This window comes from Notechis scutatus, chromosome 2, assembly GCF_049901735.1.
Source record: "Notechis scutatus isolate UNSWTSFEM ecotype Mainland chromosome 2, rNotScu1.2, whole genome shotgun sequence".
Taxonomy (NCBI): domain Eukaryota; kingdom Metazoa; phylum Chordata; class Lepidosauria; order Squamata; family Elapidae; genus Notechis; species Notechis scutatus.
Window position 1 is genome coordinate 13,455,651 of NC_142010.1, and position 17,951 is coordinate 13,473,601.

Genomic DNA, 17,951 nt, shown 5'->3' on the forward strand with positions numbered 1-17,951 from the left:
ATCTTGTAATGCCTTTACATTAATCCTGGCTTTCTTTCCCTGCCAAATAAATTTGAGTGTTATCTTATTTAGTTCTTCAAAGAATTTTTTATGTAATTTGATTGGAATTGTCTGAAATAGGTATAGAAATTTTGGTAGTATGTTCATTTTAATCGAAGCAATCCTGCCCAATAGAGAAAGCTGCAACTTGCTCCAGGCCTCTAAATCCTTCTTTACTTGTTGGAGTAATTTATCATAATTATTCTCTTTAAGTGATTTACCTTGTGGTGTTAACCATATTCCTAAGTATTTAACTCTTTTGGTTACCTGTATCCCCATCGTTACCTCTCATTCTTTCTTCTGATTTTCTGTTAAGTTTTTGGTCATTAAATTTGTCTTTTTTCTATTAATTTTTAGTGCTGCAACTGCGCCAAATCGTTCTAATTCTTTTATTAGGTTGTATCCTTTCTCTATAGGTTCCTCCAAAAAGAAGACCATGTCGTCTGCAAACGTTTGTAATTTATATTCTTCTGATTTAATCCTCAGTCCTTTAATTTCAGAATTTTGCCTAATGCATGTTAAAAGTGATTCTAGGGCAAATATGAAGAGAAGGGGTGAGAGAGGGCAGCCCTGTCTAACACCTTTTTCTATATTTATTGGACCTGTTTGTTCCCCATTTATTAATATATTAGCCTGTTGTGTGTCGTAGATTGTTGTAATAATATTTTCAAATTTAGTGCCAAGACTCATATTATAGATTTTTTGAATTAGAAAATGCCAATTTAAATTATCAAATGCTTTTTCTGCGTCTAAGAACATAAGTGCGAATTGTTTCTCCGGATGGGCTTCATAGAATTCTAAGACATCAATAACTGTTCTTAAATTGTTCTTTATTTGTCGAGATGGGAGGAATCCATTTTGGTCTTCGTGAATGTGTGGGTTTAAAACTTGTTTTAATCTATTAGCTATAATGGAAGTGAATAATTTGTAATCAGCGTTTAAAAGTGAGATTGGTCTGTAATTATTAATATATCTGTGGTCTACATCCTCCTTCGGAATTAGCGAAATCAATGCTCCCCTCCACGAGTCTGGCATCTTAGCTGCTAGAAGTACCTCATTGAACACTTCCAACATCAGTGGTCCAACTAATTCCATTATTACTTTGTATAATTCTGCCGGAATCCCATCTGGTCCTGGAGATTTGTTATTACTTTGATTCTCTATTGCTGACTTCAATTCGGACCATGTAATATCTTTATTTAGTAATTCTATCCATTCCTCTCCAATTACTTTGTCATTCGTTTCCTCTAGATAGTTCCTTATTTTATCTTCGTTAACTTCTTCCTTTTTATATAATCTTTGAAAGTTATTGTAAGCGATATCTTTTTTCTTCTCTATTTCATGTTGCAAATCACCCTTCTCATCCATTAGTTGATGTATCAATCTCTTTTCTTTCCCTTTTTTAAGTTTGTGGGATAACCATCTTCCTGGTTTATTTGCATACTCAAAATAAGTTTGTTTGGTCATTTTCAAGTTTATTTCGATTTTTTCTTGTTCGAGTAGGTTCAATTTATGTTTAGTTGTTATTAACTGATTTTGTATTCTTTGGTTTTTGGGAGTTTTTTGTAATTGAATTTCCAATTGTTTAATTTGTTGTTGTAATTTGTGTTGTTGGGCATGTTTTCTTTTATTTCTCATGGCATTATAAGATATTGTTATTCCTCTTATGATTGCCTTCATTGTATCCCAGATATTTTGTTTCGAGGTTGCTTCATTATTATTTTCTTTTAGGAAATGAAAGCAGATATACTTAAGGTGGAGGATAAGATAGGGACATTGCAGCAGGCTATGGAAAAAAAATGAAGTAAAGATAAAAGAAATAGAGACAAGGACAGAACGAATGGAGAAGAAATTAGAAAGGGTAGACGAAGAATTCAAAAACGTAACCAGAGAAACGGAAGACTCCCTGGTCCATCTAGAAATGGATAAACCAGCGGCATATTTGAGATTTCAGAACGTGGAGGAATCTAAGAACGAAGAATTAGAGCAGCTAATGGCAGGATTATTGGCCGAACTGTTAGAGAAAGAAAAAGATGATCTACTTAAGGAATTCGACGAGGTGTATAGGGTCAGCACCAGTTACACAAGACGCCACAACTGTCCGAGAGAGATTCATATCTGTTTTACAAGAAGATGTGTGAGAGATCTAATACTCAGACTGTTTAGAGATGAAACAATAAGGGCAAAGAGATCATGATCCTTAAGCAAATCCCGAGAAAAGTGAGGGTCATAAGACAAGATTACAAATTTTTAGCTAATTATTTAAATAAAAAAGGAATTCCATTTAAATGGCTAATCCCGGAAGGGATGCTAATAACATGGAAAGAAAGAAAAATTAAAATAGACTCTATAGAAAAGGCACAAGACTACCATGAACAGTTAACAGGCACGGACGATCAATACACCAAGGAGGAAACCAAAAGGAATCTGCAGGAAGACCGTAATCGCTATAGAAATAAAAAAGAAGGACCCCTCCAAAACCAAGGGAACGACAACCCACGACCAAAGAGAGAAGAACCAATCCCACAACAACCGCAAGAAGAGAACCGAATTATCAAAAGACAAAAAGCTAAACAGACCTAAGTAAATGGAGGAAGGAAAGAAACTCCTTTCTATTAATATAAATGGTTTAAATCTAACATCTAAAAGGAAAAGGATATTAACCAAACTAACTAGACAAAACGCCGATATAATATGCCTACAAGAAATACATATCAGGAAAAATGACGAAAGATATTTAATTTGCCCGAAACTTGGGAAGCTATTCACAGCACCAGCAGATAAACATAAAAAGAAAGGAATTGCAATATATGTGAAAGACGATTTAAAAGCAGATCTAATTTGGTCAGACCCGGAAGGAAGAACCCTGGTTGTACAAATCTCGATTAATTTTATTACATTTTTATTGGTAGCAATTTATGCTCCAAATGAAGAACAAGGAAAATTTTTTAAAGATCTCCACCAAAAAATAATAGGTTTTGAAAAAAGGAACATTTGCATGATAGGCGACTTTAACTCTATTGCTGACCATCAAAAAGACCATAGTAATGCGAGTAAGAACAAAAAAGGGAAAAGAGAACTCTCTAAGCCCTGTAAGAATATGATGAAAGAATTAAATTTAGTTGATTTATGGAGAAAAGTAAACCCAGAAGATAAACAATTTACATATTATTCTAATCCGCATAAAATATCGACAAGAATAGACATGGCCTGGATGAACAGGGAATTGGCAAATGAAATAAAAGAAATCAAAATTTTACCAAATGAATGGGCCGACCACAACCCAATTCAAATAATTTGGAGAGGCAGGAGAAAAACAAAGAAAAGATGGACACTAAGCACTCATTTAATAAGTGAAGAGGAGTACATTAATAAGCTGAAAGAGGGTTCTGCAAATATTTTCACAGCCCTCTTTTTGACTTGTGCAGTATACAGGTCCTCGATTGAAGGCAGGTTGGTAGTAATTGTTTTTTCTGCAGTCCTAGTTATCCTTTGAAGTCTGTGTCTGTCCTGTTGGATTGCAGAACCAAACCAGACAGTTATAGAGGTGCAGATGATAGACTCAATAATTCCTCTGTAGAACTGTATCAGCAGCTCCTTTGACAGTTTGAGCTTTCTGAGTTGGCGCAATCAAATCATACTAGGAAACAGTCAAAATAAATCAAATCTTTGTTGTGCTTTTTTGGTGACTTTTTGATGCTAGCTGTCCGTTTTAGGTCATGTGATCTAGTAGTTCCTAGAAATTTGAAGTTTATTTATTTATTTATTTATTTTGTCAAGCAATTATTGATAACAGGTATCATTATAACATAGTTATGAATACATGAAATGGATACATATAAGAAAAATAAAAAGAAATAATAGGACAGGGACGGTAGGCACGTTGGTGTGCTTATGCACTCCCCGATACTGTGTTGTCTAGTATTGTAAGAGGTGGTAGTATGGGAGGGTTTTTTCTAAAGTCTACCACCATTTCTATGGTTTTGAGTGTGTTCAGTTCCAGATTGTTCCAGTTACATCATCGTTGTCTCGAATGAAACCAATCACTGTTGTGTCATCAGCAAACTTCAGTATTTTAATAGATGGATCATTTGAGATGCAGTCATTGGTATATAGGGAGAAGAGAAGTGAAGAAAGCACACAGCCTTGGGCGGGGGGGGGGGGGGCTGTGCTGATTGTACAGGTATCGGATGTGATTCTGACTAGCATCACCTGTTGCTTCCTGTCTGTTAGGAAGCTTATGATCCACTTACAAGTGTGTTCACGTACTGCTAGCTGGTTTAATTTACTTAGAAGAGTGTCTGGAATGATGGTATTGAATGCTGAACTGAAGTCTACAAAGAGGACCCTTGCGCAGGTATTTGGAGATTCAAGGTGTTGTAGGATGTAATGCAGAGCCATGTTAACAACATCATCTGTCGATCTATTTGCTCGGTATGCAAACTGCATGGCATCTAGCAGCGGATCCGTGATGGTTTTCAGGTGGGATAGCACAAGCCTTTCAAAGATTTTCATAACTACAGATGTTAGAGCAACTGGTCTGTAGTCATTCAGTTCCTTGATGGAGGGCTTCTTTGGCACTGGGATGATAGTGGAGCGTTTGAAGCAAGAAGGAACATAGCACCTCTCTAGTGATCTATTGAAGATTCAGGTGAAGATGGGGGCCAGTTGGTCAGCACAGACTTTTAAGCAAGAAGGAGTTATCTTGTCTGGCCCTGGTGCTTTTCTTGGCTTTTGTCTGTGAAATAGATCTTACACTTCTTTTTCTGTGATCACCAGAGGTTGTGAACCCAATGGATTGGGGCCAGTTGTAGGAGGCTTGGCTGTTATTGGTGTGTTTGAGATGGTGGTTGTGGAGATAGGTGGCTGTACTTTCCTTTCAAACCTGCAGTAAAACACATTCAGGTCATCTGCTAGTTGTTGATTTCCTTCTGCCTGGGAAGGAGGTTTGCTGTAGCCAGTGATGTTTTTAAGAGTTTTCCACATGTTTGTTGGTTCATTTGTTGAGAATTGATTCCTTAACTTTTCAGAGTAGCTTCTTTTTGCTGCTCTGATCTCTCTTGTTAATATGTTTCTGGCCTGATTGTATAGCATTCTGTCACCTTTTCTGTAGGCTTCCTCTTTAGAATGATGTAGCTGCTTAAGTTTAGCTGTGAACCAAGGTTTATTTGTTCTATATATTTGCAGGTTCCTTGTTGGTACACATAAGACTTCGCAGGAGCTGATATATGAAGTTACAGTATGTGTGAGCTCATCTAGGTCTGCAGATGTATCTTCAAAAACATTCCAATCAGTGCAATCAAGGCAAGCCTGGAGCTTCAGCTTTGCCTCATCAGACCAAGTCCTCACTGATTTAATTGTTGGTTTCATGGTTTTAAGTCTTTGTCTGTAGGCAGGTACAAGATGAATCATGCAGTGGTCATGAGTGTCATCGTGGTACTCCATGCATAATCCTCTACCCTTTGTTTTACCTGATGTCTCCTCAATTCTGTCTGATCTAAATATCTGAAATCTTGGGGTGTATATGGTGTTGTCCCCATGAATTTGTGCATTAAGCCAGGTTTCAGTAAAACAAAGAACTGCTGAATTGTAGAAATCAGAATTCCATCTATTTAAAAGATATATTTCATCCATCTTGTTAGCAAGTGAGCGTAAATTAGTCAGAAAGATTGAAGGGAGAGGATTTTCCCCCTGTTCCTTAGTCTGTTTAAAATTCCTGCTCGTTTACCTCATCTCCTTTATTGCGCTGCAGCTTCTTTCCTTTGCTTGTTGTAATCCATAGCACCAGGAAATTAGTTAGAATCTCCTCCGCATTTGAAAAGACAGGATGTGTGTGTGAGGAATCAGAAAGCTGCTCCTTAAGGAAACATTGGCTAATTCTTAGCACATGGTCTTGGTGAGTACACACATGGTGAGTATGATTAGCACGCATGCTGAGTATGAAATCCATAGTGAATTGCAGATAACAGCAATAGCAATAGCATTTAGACTTATATACCACTTCACAGTGCTTTATAGCTCTCTCTAAGTGATTTACAGGATCAGCATATTGCCTCCAATAATCTGAGTCCCCATCTTGGTTACTACACAAATTAAAAAAATGAGCATTATTACAAATAATGATATATTTGTGAATATTAAATCTCCATCCCACCTTCTCAACACTCATAAAAATTAAACGGTGATGGTGACTACAATTTGATTCTTGTGTTGGACACTTTTGGCTTAAGACTGAATGGGCTTGTGGAGAGAAAGAGGAACAAATGAAAATATATTTTGTTGTTGCTGTTAGAGATGATGTTATCATGAACCTTTTTTACAGTAGTCCATTTACTGATTCAGGAAGAATCCTAGGGTTTATTTTTGCCATTCAACAAGTCAACAAGAATTCTCAGCTACTGTACAATCTCACACTTGGCTACAACATCCAGGACAACTATATGAACACCCTTGGCTGTTCTTGATGGATCTCCTGATGACATCTCCATTCAGATGTCAACATTAGTAGGCACCTACAAAGTCCCACAGGTTTGTTTTTGTGTTTCTCTATCTGGTAAAGTAAGCAGGGTAGTGGTGGGTGGGTAATCGATTCAATCATATCTTTTCTATGGAATTCGTGAGCTGCTTTTCACGATGGCCATTGTTTTAGCTAGGGATTAGGATCCACAATGAGAAGAGGCCTAAACATTTACTCGAGCAAAACTTGAGCAGCTGGACACAATGTTAAATATGAAACATTTTCCCCAAATATGGAGAGGTTTTTTCTTGAATGCCATCACTCTGCAAAACAGTTATGGCAGCTGAATTTCAAAGCTTCTTTCTGGATGCCTTACAAATTAATTCCAACAACACCGTCAAATTATTTAGTTAGACTAGTACTATTCTTCTTCTCATCCTTCCTATTACATGTCTCTTCCCTCTTATGACTATAACTGTATTGCTTGTATCTTTACAATTTATATTGTTTTATTTGTCTCCTAGTATTATTTGATTGCTTATTAGTAACCTATGACTATCACTAAGTGTTGTATCTTATGATTCTTGATGAATGTATTTTAGTTTTTCTTTATGTACACTGAGAGCACATGCACCAAATACAAATTCCTGGTGTGTCCAATCACACTTGGCCAATGAAGAATTCTATTTTATTCTATTCTATTTAAACAAATGTCTAAAATGAACTAATTTGCATTTGCAGTGGTCTAGAGATAGAAGGGGACATGGTGGCTCAATGACAGAGGTTGTCAATCAGAAAGGTCAGCAGTTTGGCGGTTTGAATCCCTAGCACAGCGTAACAGAGTGAACTCCCGTTACTTGGACCAGCTTCTGCCAACCTAGCAGTTTGGAAACATGTAAAAATGCAAGTAGATAAATAGGGATCACATTGGTGGGAACATAACAGTGTTCCATGCACTTTTGGCATTTAGTCATGCCAGCCACATGACCATGGAGATGTCTTCGGACAGACCTGGCTCTTTGGCTTTCTAATGGAGATGAGCACCACCCCCTAGAGCCACAAACGACTAGCACGTATGTGCGAGGGGAACCTTTAGAAATAGAAGACATTAGTTTGCTGCTATTTGCTTCACGGTGGCTTTCCTGGCCAGGAACCTTCCTGGTGCGTTCAATGAAGCCAAATTGACCACCTTCAGCATGTTGGTCTTCTGCAATGTCTGGATCTCCTTCCTGCCCACCTACTTGAGCACCAAAGGGAAATACATGGTGGCTGTGCAGGTCTTCTCCATCTTGGCTTCTGGTGCTGGCCTGCTGGCCTGCATCTTCTTCCCCAAGTGCTGCATTATTATTCTGAGACCAGATCTAAATACTAAGGAACATTTAATGATAAAAGTTGGTATCTGATCGTGAAGTAGTTTCTTAGGCTCATAAGACTTAATTATTTAGTGCAAATGCACTCTTTTCGAACCGGTAATAACACCAGTTGAATCCCACCCATGTACATTTACATATGTGATGACCTGGAGCATGGTACAGAGATCACAGAGGCAGCTGGCAGTTCAGACTGCCCCATTATTGTTCCAAATTTCCCCAAACGCTCCCATATTTCTGGCAAGTCTCAGAGCAAAGTGATCACACATATGCACACAAACATAATACCTCAAGCAGCCTCTCGCTGCAAATAGGCCAAATAAAACCCTGTATTCTGGATTGGATCTTGGTCAGATATTCGGAACCTGGTTCCCCAAATTGCCTGGCCTTCAGGCGATTGTTGCTCTCGTGGGACTAATTGCCGCTGGGTGTGTAATCTTACCCTGTATTCTTCCTATTTTCATGAAGACTATTTCCAATAGTCTCTCTGTGTTGGTGGAAAAAAAATCTACTGAAAAAGCTATGGCTCTTTGGGTAAATGATCAGGTAAATACCTATGAGGAGCTTATCCCTCTGTGTGAAACTGCACAGTAATCTATCGATTAAGGTAAAGTTTCAAAGGGGGGAATGAAGCGGGGACAGAACAGGGACGAAAGCTAATACTTCATATAATTAAAATATTATCAGAATACCATATAGAACATCATTCTATTACTGGTAGCGAGTCATATTAAGACATATCTGTAACTTGCTGTATTCAGACTGTATTAAGGAACTAAAGTTAACCACAGTGGCATAAACAAGGGTGGAACAGGGAAATAACCGAATGGTGTAAGATAACTGGAAAATATGAAATGTGCTTGTTATTTCCTTTTCCCTAATCCATATACAGAAATATATGATAGAAATATGTATAGTTGTCCTTATTTGGCGAATAAGTGTTAAGAATAACGCCCAAGGCTTTGCTGATGTCATATCGGGTATAAAAGTACTGTATCAGGAAGAACTGGGGGTTCAGAATTTGTCATGTTAATGGTCTGAACACTTTGCGCAAATAAAAACCTGTATTCTCCCACCTTTCGTGGTCTTGTGTCCTAATTGGAATCAAGATTTGCTGCAACACCATGGCTGGGTTGATGACGTTTGTTAGGGATAACATTGTTTTACCCTAACTGTTTTGGATAAAGATAATAAAATGATGAATCATGGTTTGTCAGATAAAGTGTATGTGACTTTAAGCTAAAGGAATGTAATTAAGGGTGCAGCTGTAAAAGTACTATATAAGCAGCAAGGCACTCTCTGGCTCTTACTGGCTGGCTTATTGAAGACTGCATTCTTGCTGGATCGGGGAGGAGAAGAAGTGTTGGATTACTTTGAAGATATTTCTCAACGGAGAGAAGATAAGTTTTGGACAGATTTATTATATGTGTACTGACACTGGCTATTCGACACAGACTTTGCAATTAGAGTATCCTCGACAAGACTTGACTGAATTTGATATATGACTAATGGACTGTTTATAATGACTATGCTATAATTCTTAAATGGAATAAATTATAATTTTGATAGCACAAGCGTATCTGTATTTTTACTGCGTGTTAACGAGAAGGCTTATCTCACACATTTACCTGTCTTCCTATCTGACTTCGCTGCACATTCTGTTTAGTTTGTTTTCCTTAACACCCGTTGGGGAATCCAGGCTTAACACTGGTTATGGGCCCAGAGAGACTGCAAAGAAAGTTTAACTAGGATAAAAACAGGTTTATGTAAAAAGTGAGATTTTTGTGTTGTTACACGTTACAGTAAACAGACAGCTGTGTTTTATCAATTATAGTTTTATATCCATATAGTGAAACATGGCACAAGTCAGTCTACAAAGTTTGTCCCTTATATCCAAGCTGGATGGAACAAACTATGTTTCATGGTCTATGAAATGTAGTCTACTTCTACGAAGAGAAGTGAATTGAAAACCCACCTAACATAGAAGAATGGGATCCTGAAGATGAGGAAGATAGTAAAAAGATAGAAGAATTTAAACAGAAAAATGAACAAGCATTTTGCATCATAGGATTAACTTTAACTGATCAGCAGCTTATTCATATACGCGGAGAGCAAACTGCTGTTGGGTGTTGGCAAAAACTGAGGAGGATTTATGTCCGAGATAACGTTGGTGCTCACATAAATCTAACACGGAAGCTTTTCCGGACGTATCTTCAAAAGAATGGTGATATGCTGAGTCATTTGAATACTATGAAAAGCATTTTTCAAGAACTTCATGAGAAGGAGTTAATTTTCTCTGAACTACACCAAGTCTACATAATTCTATCTTCATTAGACGAAAGTTTTGATGACTACGTAACTTCCCTTGAAATATTGCCTAAAGAAAGCCTAACTTTAACTGATATCACTGGCAGATTGATTGAAGAGGCCAGAAGAAGGCTTGAAAGAGATCAGTTAAGGGGTTTCCGGTTTGTCGGCTTCGCGAGCGGCAGGGATTTGCGAAGCTGCGCGATCCCTGCCGCGCTAGCTGTTTTTGGGGCTCCGACCCAGACGGGTACGGAGCTAGGCTGCCCTGCAGGGGCAGCTGAAGGTAGGGGGGATCCGGAGAAGGGTTTGGGGTGTTGCAGACCCCTCCCGGCCGGCAGAACCCCTTTTCCCAGGACGGTGCAGCGGCGGTCCGTAATGGCCGCCACAAAGAAGCTGGCAGCCGGGTAAGAATGCGCAGGAGGAAGTGGAGAAAGTGCTTGAGAGGAGAAAGTCTTTCTTGGTTCCTAGGACTCTAAGACATATTTAACAAAATTCCTGAAAAGTATGACTTTCTGAATGATACCTTCGAGAAGAGGAAAAAAGCGGCAGTTTAATGGTGCTGAAAGGATAGCTTACCCTCTTTTTTCACGGAATAAAAAGTGAACATTAAGAAACCTATTTTTTTTAGGTGAAAACTGGCTCTAAGCGGTGAGTGGGAAAAGAGAGGACTAAAAAAAAAAATTTGTATGCTAAGACCTTGTTGGAGGAGATGCCTTAAGGATTGAAAGACTAAAATATATTGCAATAAGATTTTAAGAAACAGATTTGGACTTTCTTTTTCTTTAATTGATACTACCCCAGGAGGAGAGAGTGGGAACTCTGTCTTGGTTTGGACTGACTGAGAACTTTGGGATTGTCTTATTTTTCCTTTGGAATATTCTGGCTGTTGTAAGAGAAAAGAAAAGAAAAGATTTATAATGGCTTCTTCTATCGAGGAACTGAGAAAAGATTATGAGCAAGCAAAACAAAATGGTAAAGCTGGTTTGAAAGAAGCCTTCCTTTTTTTAGAAATGGCGCTTATTAACTATCAACAAACATTGCAACAGATGAAGACAGCAGAAGAAGAACAAAGAGAGGAAGCCATCTTTAATAAATCTCAGAACTCGACCAAGAGGGAAGGAAGAGGAAAAAGAAGAGAAATAAAGGACTTAAGATTTAAAAAAACATTTAAGAAAGGGAAAAACAAGGTGCAAAATCAATATAAGGATGGTAAACAAAAGGGAAGAGGAATACGACAGAGAAGGGAAGCCAGTAAGGCAGAGGCTAGAAGAAGGGGGGCTAGAAAGGTTTGTTGGGGGAAGAAAGAAAGGGAAAAGGTGGAGAAAAGCTACAAAGTTTTGAAATTAAATGGGAAAAAAGAAATTTTTTTTAGGGATAAAGGATAAGTATAATTTCTTCAAAGAGATTTTGCAAGGTACATAAGATGATATTGTAGTATTGTACCAGAAATAGAAAATTTAAATGGCTTGAGAGTTGATAAGAGATTAAAATGTTGGAATGTTAATAATGATTGGTTTGAAAATATAATATGAGGGGAGATTTAGAATATTAAACTTTAATTAAAGAGTTTATTAAGATTATGGTATTGATGTTATTATAAAACTTTCATTATAGTATTTTGTTTTTAATATTTAAATCTATTGCTTAACTATGTATTTAATTGTTTTAGATGTATTATTCAGTTAGAATGTACCAAGCAAAATCGGATTGGGTATTTTAAAGATTAATTTGATTAATTTAGTGGGGAGATAGAAAGGCATCATACTCTGATTAGTGATTTCAGGAGAAATTTCTTTCTTTTTAAAAGGAATGAGACAAAGGTACAATAGAGAATGGACAAAAGATATAAATATAATGACTCAAATTAAGATGATTAATTAAGATAGAATCAAGAAGAGTGAAATATGTGGAGAAGTTAATATAGAAGACTTAGAATGGTAAATAAAATAAGTAATGATATGTAAGATGAGCCTGAATATAATTGAAGTCCATGAAAAGAGAGATACCTGGGTCCAAGTTACTTTCCAAAAAGATCTTTTTTATGTTTTGTGTGTTGTGTGTATATGTTGTTTTTTTGGGGGGAGAATTAATAAAACCTTGTAGAAATATAGAATGAGAATAATGGTAACTAAGTCAGAAAGAAGTAGATGAAATAATAATAATAAAATTGAATAAGAGTAAAGAGAAATAAAGGGAAATTGGATAAGAGGTTTTTGTATGTTTATATGGAAATGGTTTAAAACAGAATTATAGTTTATCTGACTTGTTAAATTTATAATGGAAAAAGGTTTAAACATGTAATGGATAATGATGACTTGTGTGTTTTGAAAATTAATAAAACTTGTTTTTTTTAAAAAAAGAGATCAGTTAAGGAGGGAGCAACCTCAAAAGGAAAATAATGAATCTCCTACTGCATTCGCAATTAAAAAGTGTTTTAATTGTGGAAGGAGAGGACATTTATCAAGATTTTGTAAGAAACCAAAGCGCCAGAATGCAAGCCAGAATGCTGTAAAACAACAAAGAAGAAATAAGAATTATGAGTTAGCAATGTATAGTAATGGAGTTGTAAAAAATAATTTATGGGTGGTTGACAGTGGTGCGTCCCACTGTATTACAAATGATAACAAAAAATTTGTAAAAATGTCCATGAGTTCACAGCATATCTCATTGGCAAACGGATGGAAACTTAAAGCAAAAGGTGAAGGTATAGCTCATTGTTCTAGTATAAAGGAGAACGTAAAAATGTTATATGTACCTCAACTTAAATTTAATTTGCTTTCTGTTAGAATGTTGGTTAGATTAGGATACATAGTTACCTTTAAGGGAGATACTTGTTTAATTGAAAAAGAAGGTAAGAAAATTACTGCAACGTTAAGAGGTGACTTATATGTGTTAAATGATAATGGTTTAGAGGTGGCTAACACAGTTTATGAAAATAAAAAACCTCATAATGAATGTATTCACTTGTTACACCGAAGGTTAGGTCATTTAAATTTTAAAATGATTAAGAGAACTGTTCAACTATCTAAAGGAATAAGTTTGAAACCTTGTAATAAGTATTTGCAATGTTCTGCTTGTAATCAAAACAAAAGCAAAGTTATACCGGCAAATAGAATTGATGGATTTACTACCAAAGAGCCTTTAGAGGTAGTATTTGCCGATATAATAGGTCCTAAAAAGCCAAGTGTAGGTGGTGCTAGATACATATTTAGCATAATGGACCACTATTCTAGGTATGGTTTCTGTTTTTTAATGAAGAGAAAAAGTGAAATGTATACAAATTTATTTAATTGGTTAAAATTTGCAGAGAGGAAAACTAAAAAGAAATTAGTAACTCTTATAACAGATAATGGTGCGGAATTTACAAATAATAAATTCCAGAGTAGACTTAGAATGGCAGGTATTCAACATAAAAAGTCTGCACCATATAGGCCTCAACATAATGCATTTATAGAGAGAAGAGGCCAAACACTGCAATCAATGGTTAGGACAATGTTATCTGATTCTGGATTACCTGACAATTTGTGGGGAGAAGCTATAATGTGTGGGAATCACATATTAAACAATGTTGTTAATTCAACCACAGGTGAATTACCATTCACTCTGTAGCATGGTAGGAAACCTGATTTGAGTTATATTCACACATTTGGTGCACCAGCATGGGTGCATATCCCTACACAACTCAGGTACAAAGGACAACATAGAGCAAAAAGATTAATTTTTGTTGGATATCAAGCAAACCATAGATCTTATAGATTCTGGGAACCAGGTACATCTAGAGTATACTGCAGTGCTAGTGCACAATTCCTAGAACATATAGGATGGAATAGATTAGAGCAGGATTCAGATAATGATGTTATTATAGAACACTACAAGAGGCAGAAGGAAAAGACTAGTTATAAGAAAATCCAATTAAAGAAGAAGTCCATGAAGAGCAAATAGAATCAGATCAAGAAGAAATAATTGATCAAGAAGAGATAGATAGTCAAGAACAGGAAATAAAGGAAAGTCCACCTGTAAGTCCAGTTATACCTAGACGCACAACACGTATAACCAAACCACCTGATAGATATCAGGCAAGTATTGTTTGCCAAGTAAATAAAGTTCCAACTAGCATGGATGAACTTAAGATGTATCCTGCTAAGGATCAGGAGAATTGGCAAAAGGCAATGAAAAAAGAGTTAAATTCATTAAAGGAAATGAAGGTTTATGAAGAAACAAAATTACCTCCAGGAGAAAAATCCATTGGGTGCAAATGGATATTCAAAGTAAAGAATGGAAATAATGGGAAAGTAATTTATAAGGCTAGGTTAGTAGCACAAGGATTTAACCAAAATACATATGATTATGATGAGGTATTTGCACCAAATCTTAAGGCTACAACTTTAAGAGCCGCTTTAGTATGGGCAGCTAAGAAGAATTATATAGTTAACCATTTAGATGTAGAAACTGCTTATCTGCATGCACCATTGCAGCATACAATATATTTGAAAAAACCAGTTGGTATAAATGATAATAAAGTAAATAGCAATGATTGTTGGAAACTCAAGAAGAGTTTATATGGATTGAAACAATCTGGCTATGAATGGAACCAATATATTGTGAAAGAATTAAACAATATAGGGTTTAAATCTGGTTTAGCAGATCCATGTATGTTTAAAAGAGAAAATAATGGAACGGTGTCATTATTGTTATTATTTACAGATGATATTGCTTTGATTACTAAGACCAATAATGAAGCTACTGAGATTATTTCATTATTAGCCAAAAGGATAAAATTAAAGCATTTAGGTGAAATTAAAAAGTATCTAGGATTGACAATTAACAAAACCACAAAAGGATTTAAGATATCTCAAGACGATAAAATTTGCCAATTAATTAAATTGTATAAAATGGAACTTTGTAAGCCTGCAAAGACTCCAATGAGTCAGGAAATTTGCAAAATTGATGCTCAAAGTCCCAAATTTGATAAGACCATATATCAATCTTTGATTGGTAGCTTATCAAATATAAGCAATTGGTCTAGGCCAGATATAGCTTATAGTATTAATCAGCTGGCATGATATAATAATGATCCACATCAATGTCATTGGCAAGCATTAAAGAGAATTTTAAGATATCTTAAAGGAACAATGCACCATGCATTGTATCTAGAGCCAAAAGGTGATTTGATTCTTAGTGCCTATGCAGATGCAAGTTTTGCAACTGACATAAATACTAGAAAATCAACATCTGGAATGGCTATATTATTTGGTAAGACATTAATAGGGTGGAGGTCAATCAGACAACAGCATATTAGCTTGTCAACGATGGAAGCAGAATTTTCATGTCTGTCATTACTATGCACTGACTTAATTCTGTACAAACAGTTATTATTAGACATGGGTATAACTGTTAAAGATTCTATTATTGTGTACGAGGACAACCAGGCAGCTATACAATTAGCTACTAATATTGCTGTAAAGACTAGATCAAAGCATACTGATTTAAGATACTTAAATGTTAGAGAATCTGTTAAAAATGGTCTAATTAAACTAGAGTACTGCATGACGGAAGAAAATATTGCAGACCAGTTTACAAAGGCACAAGGTGTTGTAAAATTTAAAGAGAGTTGTGACAATTATGATTTGAAAGTGTAAATGAATATATTATTGTAATATTTATTATTATTACCCAAAAGGGGAGACTGTTAGGGATAACATTGTTTTACCCTAACTGTTTTGGGTAAAGATAATAAAATGATGAATCATGGTTTGTCAGATAAAGTGTATGTGACTTTAAGCTAAAGGAATGTAATTAAGGGTGCAGCTGTAAAAGTACTATATAAGCAGCAAGGCACTCTCTGGCTCTTACTGGCTGGCTTATTGAAGACTGCATTCTTGCTGGATCGGGGAGGAGAAGAAGTGTTGGATTACTTTGAAGATATTTCTCAACGGAGAGAAGATAAGTTTTGGACAGATTTATTATATGTGTACTGACACTGGCTATTCGACACGGACTTTGCAATTAGAGTATCCTCGACAAGACTTGACTGAATTTGATATATGACTAATGGACTGTTTATAATGACTATGCTATAATTCTTAAATGGAATAAATTATAATTTTGATAGCACAAGCGTATCTGTATTTTTACTGTGTGTTAACGAGAAGGCTTATCTCACACATTTACCTGTCTTCCTATCTGACTTCGCTGCACATTCTGTTTAGTTTGTTTTCCTTAACACGCGTTGGGGAATCCAGGCTTAACAACGTTTACTCTGGGAAAGGTCCCATGAATGTTGGCCCAAACTTCTTACTAGGGATCCTTAACCTCAAGTACTTGGTGGCTAGGTAGACTTTCTCCCCCACCTGGAATGGCCTTTGCGGGAGCCAGTGTTTGTATGCCTGTTTTTATAGCTTTGTGCTGCTTTTGCCAGTGCTTTTTTTAAATTTTCCCAAGTTGTTTTCAGCGTTGACAGCCAATAGGTCAGGCTGACTGTGGAGGGGGGATCCATGGATACTCAGGCATTGGGATGAAGTCCATGCCCCTCATTACTCTGAAGGGGGTTAGTCCCGTGCTACTGTGAACAGCATTATTGTATGCAACCTCCATGAAAGTCAGGAGGTCCGTCCAATTGGACTGCTGATAATTCACATAACACCTCAAGGACTGCTCTACCATGGCGTTCAGTCTCTCTGCCCCCTCCCCATTGCTGCTCAGATGAAAGGCTGAGCTAAGGCTCTGGGATGACACAATAGACCACAGGAACTCCCTCGAGAACTCAGCCATGAACTGGACCCCTCTGTCTGAGATAATTTGTCGTGGTACTGCATGCAGGCGGTAGATGTTCTTCAGGAACAGCTTGGCTAACTGGTGGGCTGAAGGGAGTCTGCTGCAAGGTATGTCCGGATTCCAGCAATCGCCCTAATTAAATCATGATACTCGAGCCAACCTTCAAAAAACTTCAAAGAATTTATTAGAGGCGACATACTGGCACTGCCCTGTATGAAGCCAACTCTAGCATAGGTACGTTACAGTCACCTGTGATCCTGTTTCCCTCCTCCCCCTGGGGTGTCTCATAAACCAGATTCTCCAACTGAGCACATTCACGGGCTGGATGTCATCATTCACCTCCTCCAATTAAATATATTCGTGGGCAAAAGCTCTTTTTTTTTTTTATTATTTATATATGATGGGGGGTTTTTTTTTTTTTTTTTAATAATTTTTTTTTTTTTTTTTTTTTTTTTTTCCTTTTTTTTATTGTAATACTAAAACAGGCATAGGAATGTTTTACGAGTTGACACCTAAGGTGGGACCAAACTCTATAGTTCTGGATGACTTTCCCCAGGAATGTTTGGAGACAAGAGTGTACATTGAAGGACAACACCCAATTTCCTGGGTATCGAACTCTCTTCTTTCAGCATCACTTTCTAGACCTGTCCAGAAAGGAAGGACCACAACCACTTCAGACCAGTGCCCTCTAGGGGTATATCTGTGATTTTTCACTAACATGCTCTTCTCCAGCTTCTCCCCTGCACATGCTGCACATGGAGGCCCAGAAGTAGTTCAGGGTCCCCAGAGGAGATATTACTTCTTACAGTAATTATTAAAATCCTGGTCTGTGAGATCTCTCCTGATATTTCTCCAGTGAGTGCCTTTGATGTAAACATCAGTCTGAAGCAACTCAAAATGGATCTTGCATCAGAAAAGGATCAATGTTTCAGGTCTCATGCTATGTGGCACAAATTTGGGGACATTCAGTGACTGTGCTCCTTGCAGTGTATCATTTTCCTCCT

At 36.8% G+C, this 17,951-nt stretch overlaps 3 protein-coding genes across 3 annotated transcripts in view; 1 reads left to right on the forward strand and 2 right to left on the reverse strand.

Moving 5' to 3' along the window:
* The window catches only part of LOC148131785 (zinc finger protein 202-like), a 26,290-nt gene extending 8,371 nt beyond the window's left edge, over positions 1-17,919 (forward strand). Inside the window, exon 5 of the mRNA XM_087958842.1 lies at positions 17,804-17,919. Coding sequence (XP_087814968.1) covers positions 17,804-17,919 — 116 coding nt within the window. The remainder of the gene's footprint in view (positions 1-17,803) is intronic.
* Positions 1-17,951, reverse strand: part of LOC113430880 (H-2 class II histocompatibility antigen, E-S beta chain-like) — a 343,220-nt gene that overhangs the window by 156,497 nt on the left and 168,772 nt on the right. The gene's annotated exons all lie outside the window — the stretch shown is intronic.
* LOC113428989 (uncharacterized) overlaps positions 1-17,951 on the reverse strand; it is a 288,768-nt gene that overhangs the window by 38,055 nt on the left and 232,762 nt on the right. The gene's annotated exons all lie outside the window — the stretch shown is intronic.